The 6,000-nt window shown below is 39.6% G+C and overlaps 1 protein-coding gene across 4 annotated transcripts in view; it reads left to right on the top strand.

Moving 5' to 3' along the window:
- Window positions 1-6,000, top strand: part of adcy7 (adenylate cyclase 7) — a 62,838-nt gene that overhangs the window by 29,627 nt on the left and 27,211 nt on the right. For all 4 annotated transcript variants that reach the window (XM_029427079.1, XM_029427071.1, XM_029427058.1 and 1 more), the window contains 2 exons: window positions 5,250-5,447; window positions 5,620-5,784. In XM_029427079.1, coding sequence (XP_029282939.1) covers window positions 5,250-5,447; window positions 5,620-5,784 — 363 coding nt within the window. The remainder of the gene's footprint in view (window positions 1-5,249; window positions 5,448-5,619; window positions 5,785-6,000) is intronic.

Raw genomic sequence — 6,000 nt, 5'->3', positions numbered from 1 at the left:
AACTTTAAGATTTTACCATAGCTAAACAACGATTACTTTGTGAGCACAGAAAAAAACTACAGCTCCCATGAAAGAACTACAAGAGCGGCAGTGCAGGCACATACATGACTGTTATTTGGTTTAATACATATCCATAAAACTCAACAACGCACTCCTCTAAGTCATTTTTTCAACTTTTTAGTTCTGGTCTCTGCTGTATAACAACGTCCTCATGTCCTGTGGTTTTTACAGACGGGTCTGAGTCATAGGCTGTACATAAAAGTGGACGTAGTCATCGTGACGGCACTCATTGGTTTGTGGACCATTGTTTTGAAGCCTTGCGTTTGGCATTTTGGCCGTCGCCATCTTGCTTTTTTGGAACCAGAAGTGACCATATTTGGACAAGAGGCTGGAGCTGGGGAAGACCCAGGCCCGCTAAGCTACTAGCTAACGCTAGTGCTAGCTAGCATCCATAATGCGTAGGCCTATAGTGATATTAATTAAATTTCTAATTTTGGCAAGCTTAAAACAAAACTACTTAGCCTACTGGAACAATTGAATGTACGACTCCTTAGAGTGTCTTTTAGTAGGCTGCAACCTTTCGCTGTGGTAGCAACTTCTTAATCCCAGGTAGCCACGGCGTAAAGCATACGCTGCTTTGTCGTCTGTTTTACGCTTAATGGGAACATAATTTATAAAATGAACATCATGCTGTATTGAAGAAGACGTGAAACTAGCGATTGAGAACATAAACTCATTAGGAAAATATTTACTGAGGTCATAAATAAAGTGAGAACTAGGATAATGTTCTTCTTATTCTGCAGGATGTTAGAGAGAATGCAAGTTTAAGGCACTTCTGCATTGGCTTCACTAAAGACCTGGAGGTCGCCACTCGGTCTGACCGAGCTGCAGGCCCTCGACTCGCTCTTGGACTCGCCTCTTCTGTTGAGCCATCGATAACTACCCTTGTTAACTGAACATATGAAGCGAGACACACAACGTGCTGTTATGTACAGGCTGTAATTTGATTAGCTTCAAATGTCGAAGGGATTTTGAAAGAGGTTTTATTACTTCTGCAACAGACTAGGCTCTGGTTTCACCTCAGCTCTATCGGGGTGTTAAATTAATTATATCTTTAAGCCATGACGTCAGATTTATTCTTAGTTAGTAAAGGTGTTGAACTGGGCAGCAATACATTGAGAGGTGTTTCATAGAGATGTATTTATTAAGACAAAGTAAGATGCATTGAGAATTATTTTAGAGATTCACTGCACTTTATCAGTTTTCTATCTCTTTGACGGTGCAGAGTCATTGAGTTGGATAGTGAATGGGGACTAATTTTGCACATTGGAACCGCAGCAGAACGTTTAGAGAAGCAGGAAGTAACTGGATGGTCAGTTTGTATCTCCAGGTTGGCTGTGAAAATATGACGAATTTAAAACTCTCCTCTCCGTCGACAACTACTTAAATAAAGCACTTAACTCCTCTTCACTACCAGTGCAGCTGCCCAGAAGCGTGAATGAGTGAGTGATTGTGTAACTGTTTGAATGTGAAGGAGGGTATCATCGCTGAAATAGAAACGAAAATAAGAGGATGCAGTTGCTTTCCATAGAGTAGAAAAGAGGCAAGGTTAGAAATGCATCTATTAAACAATATCACGTAGATGTTGCATAATGCTGATGATACTTCTACGTCTGGAAATTGTATTTCCTTTCTCCACAGAGAAGTCAGGGGTCAGGGTGAGCTACAGACAGCAGCCCTGGAGCTGTTAGTGCTTCAGTTTTGCTCAGAAATACTTCAACAGAAGATCTGCCTGCTGCTGACACGGGATCTATTCACTGAGGGGTCACCTCCCTGCTAAATGCACTTCCCTGCTGTGCTTAAAACCAAAATCTTTATACTTGTTTGACAACTGAATGGAAGAAAGTGAACCAAGAGAGGACTGAGGCATAAAATGGTGGTTAAAACCTCGAGTGTAGAGATTGTAATTGCGGTTCTGACTGTGACAGGAAAAGGCAGGTATTTTTTAGACTTCTGGCTGATTGGCAGCATGCTGTGGATTTTGGCATGATGGCAGGTAGCATAGCATTCAGTCCAGCTGTTCATTTAGTGAAGTTACAGCTTCTGTCACCGGAGATTAAATTACTTTCCCTTGTTGGAAAGAACCTCTTAAGCTTCCCTCTATTGTGTTGCTGCTGACTCTCGGGCACACTCCCTTTCTTTCCTCATTGTACGTAAAGATACTCCACTCTCTGTCTTTTGCTCGATTATAGCAATAATCATTATCACGGTTATCAATATTGAGATCACAATTATTTAACATTACTCTTTGACTTTGGAAAGATCATGATTTATAAAACTTAAAGAATATTTTTAACAGTGGATTTTCTTGAACTTTTAATATAATTCAACTGAATACAATTTTTTTAATGGAACATTTTTATAAATAAAATAAATATTATTTATATATTCATTAAAATAAATAAGAATACATTGGATGAACACAATTCTTAATGATTTTGATGCAAATTATTTTTAGACTTTATTTAAGTTAACCTACTGAAAACTACTAAAAAGATATTCAATATATAAAAAATGTATTGACACAAATATGTTGTCAGAACCTACTCTACTACAGATATTAATTAATTAATTAATCAGATATTAAACATTTTGGTTAAACTATATTAGACATATTTCAGTTTAACTCTAACCCTAACTGCTGTTAACGAAAGGCCGGATTTGTAACACAAGAGAATGCGACACATTAATTGTTTTATCTTAATTATCTTGTTTTCATAATTGTTGAAAGCTAAAATTGTAATAAAATGTGCTTAATCACAGGTATGTTTTGACATTAAAGATGCACTCACTCACCTACCTCATCCATCCCTGGACATTGCGTCACTCACTCTTTGATTCCTTCTCTCCTCTTTATTCTTTCTTCTGTCTTCCTGCACACACAGTTGCCAGGGGTACAGACGAGTTAAGAGAAAATGCTGGGATGGAGCTTGTATAATGCTGTTGATAAATGCAAAGGAGGGGCAGGGTGCCTGTTGGGGGGGGGGGGGTGTACCGGTGTCAGAAAGTCAACTTATATAACACCTCTCCATTCGACATCGGATGAAGAGCAATGCTGAGAGGAAAACCAGCTGACCCGATGTTAAAGTGGCACTCGTGGCACCAGTCTCACGCTCTGATTGGATGCAGAGATGGTTCTAAGGAGACTGTTGTTTGGCTTCTTTTAAACATTACAGTTCATTTAGCAGCAAGAATCATGCAGGTACATTAGCTTTAATTAGGTGTAATCATTTAGGGGAGTACAATAGCTTCAAATACACCAATTTAGTTTTACAAAAATCCATGTTTTGTAAGAGAGGATGTTTGTGGATTGTATGTTTCATCATAAGATGACGTCCGTGTCTTATACATGAGGCTTGTTTGTCATTTCACACTTTTTTTATATTTCAGCCGCTGCATATTTTCCTTTTTGTTTTCTATAATGGCTTAATTTCTTCACTGTTGAGCTTCTTGCAAGAACAAACATACACAATTTATTTGTCTCTTGTCTGTTGAGTAATAAATAACTGCTTAAAGGACCATTTGCACATTAAGTGTAACAATGGACATGCAGTACACGGCACACAGTTAATATCATTGATCATCTATATAAATAAAGCTTCTATCAGTAAGAACCTGCTGATACTTCAGACCTAAATACCAAAAGAGTATTCAGACGCTATAAAATAATCTCGAGAATGGGGAATGATACATGAAAAGTATGCAAATACTACAGAACAGTGCATCTGGTTTTGGAGTTTTGTTGTCCTTAATGTGCCATGTGTTGAACATAGTATGTTATCTGTATCTGTTCACGTGGCTTTCGCTCTTTTTCGCGTATAATATTTGTGCTTTTTCCACCTACAAAAAAGGTTTTGTCAAGTCCCACAGCTACATAGGGTGTAGAAAGTGCTTTAGTCGAGATCTGGCCTTTTCCAATGCTGCCATGGTAACCAGAAAGCTCAACATACAATGCAGAGATGGCCTTCTCTGAGCAGAGATCTATTAGCACTGACTTTGTGCGTCTGTCTCACTCCTGAGCTCTCTTTTAACCCCTTGTTGTATCTCTTGCTCTCCGTCCAACACCCACTCTCTCTCCCACTTACACCAAGACAATCTCACAGCATTGCTTTCATGCATGCATCTACGTGCACAACACGCATATATGCACACAAACATACCTGCAGACATGCTTCAAAGCACAAATGCACATGTTTGCATTTTTTTACCTATTGTTTGCTTCTCACTGTATAGTATTTAAATCAGGAAGATTCTGCCTGGAGCAAACAGGGCATGAGGCATACAGACTGATTTTAAAGGACAAGCCTCAATTCTTATGAATATGAATAGTTCTCAGGAGCATCTTATACTCGTCTAAAACCTCAGGTTTACTTTCATAGTACAGTTTTATCTTTCGGAAACATAAGCAATAATATACTGATTAAAAGTTTGCAAGCATTTTGTAATCTAATACATATACTGAGGGGTGGACAAAATAGACTTGCCATACAAAAAACCTGCTTTCTTTCTATTGGCCAGCAGGGGGCCACTCCTCTGGCTACAAAAAGAAGTCAGATTGTATAGAAGTCTATGAGAAAATGATCCGACTTCCCACCTAATTTATTACCTGTGTAAACATTTTTCCTGATGAGTTTATGGTCTCAATCTCTAGTTTCAAGTCTTATTCAACACAGCATGATGTTTATTTAGTAAATTATGTTCCCATTCAGAGTAAAATAGACGATAAAGCAGCGTATGCTTTAGGGCGGGGCTACCTTGTGATTGACAAGTCGCTGGGTGCTATTTGTTTTCAGATCAATTGTAACATTTTAGTTATACATTGTTCCACCCTCTCGTGTCATTTCTGGTTCCAAAAAACCAAGATGACGAAGACCAAAACACCAAACTCGATGCTTCAAAACAATAGCACACAAACCAATGAGTGACGCCATGTTGACTACGTCCACTTCTTATATACAGTCTGTTATTAAAACCAACGGTGTAGCTTGAAGTGTTGCAAAGCAGGTTTGTGACGGATGCACCTCAGGCAGCAACTGCATGGTCTCTTTGTTGCTGACACATCCTAGAATATGACTTGTGTATATAATACTCTATGAAATACCATTGCATGATGTACTGATGCATGATGTACTGATATCACTAACATATTGTGCGTTTATTTCTCTCCTTCTCCCTCGCTGCTGGAGCAGAGCGCGAAGGACCACTGTGCCTTTGTGAGCGTAGTGAGCGGCAGCCTGTGTGTGTTTCTGGCCGTGTTCGTGCTGGTGTGCACCGAGATGCTCTCACAGCGATGGAGGCGTCTGCTGGGCCTGATTGTTTGGGCCACGCACCTCACCATGGGCTACACCTTCATCTTCAGCGGCCCCATCATTCTGCCTTGGGACCAGGTAACCTCACCTGCTAGACGGGTTCAGATTAAGGTTACATTTTTGTTGGATGTGACTTCTCTTATATGCTCCTCCCACGCAAACTTGCAGGGATGGAAATCTTGCACCTGAACTATCTCCTAGGCACCAGATGACTCAAAATGATAATGATAATTGAACCTTTTGTTTCCAGGTGCCTTTCTTCCTCTTCATCATCTTCACCGTGTACACCATGCTGCCATTCGAGTTGTGGTACGCTGTGGTGCTGAGCATCATCTCCTCACTGTCCCACATCATGGTCCTCACACTGCGCCTCACCCTTTACGACGATAATCCCTCTCCTTACCTTGCCAACCAGGTAAAACTATGTCATTATGTTTCTGTGATATTAATGTATCTGTGTGCAGCTGTGTTGAACACGTCAATGTGTTATTTAAGGTATTAATATATGGGTTATTTAAGGTCAATGTGATCTCCCTAGTGAAGCTGCAGTTCTGTTTTTTGTGTAAACATTCTTCAATTTATACAAGATATAATGTTAGGCCAGGGTTCGATACAAAAAAGACATAAAATA

The sequence above is a fragment of the Cottoperca gobio genome, chromosome 3, assembly GCF_900634415.1.
Source record: "Cottoperca gobio chromosome 3, fCotGob3.1, whole genome shotgun sequence".
In the NCBI taxonomy this organism is placed as follows: Eukaryota; Metazoa; Chordata; class Actinopteri; order Perciformes; family Bovichtidae; genus Cottoperca; species Cottoperca gobio.
The sequence above is the reverse complement of the archived record's forward strand: the minus strand, read 5'-3'. Positions and strand labels throughout refer to the sequence as shown.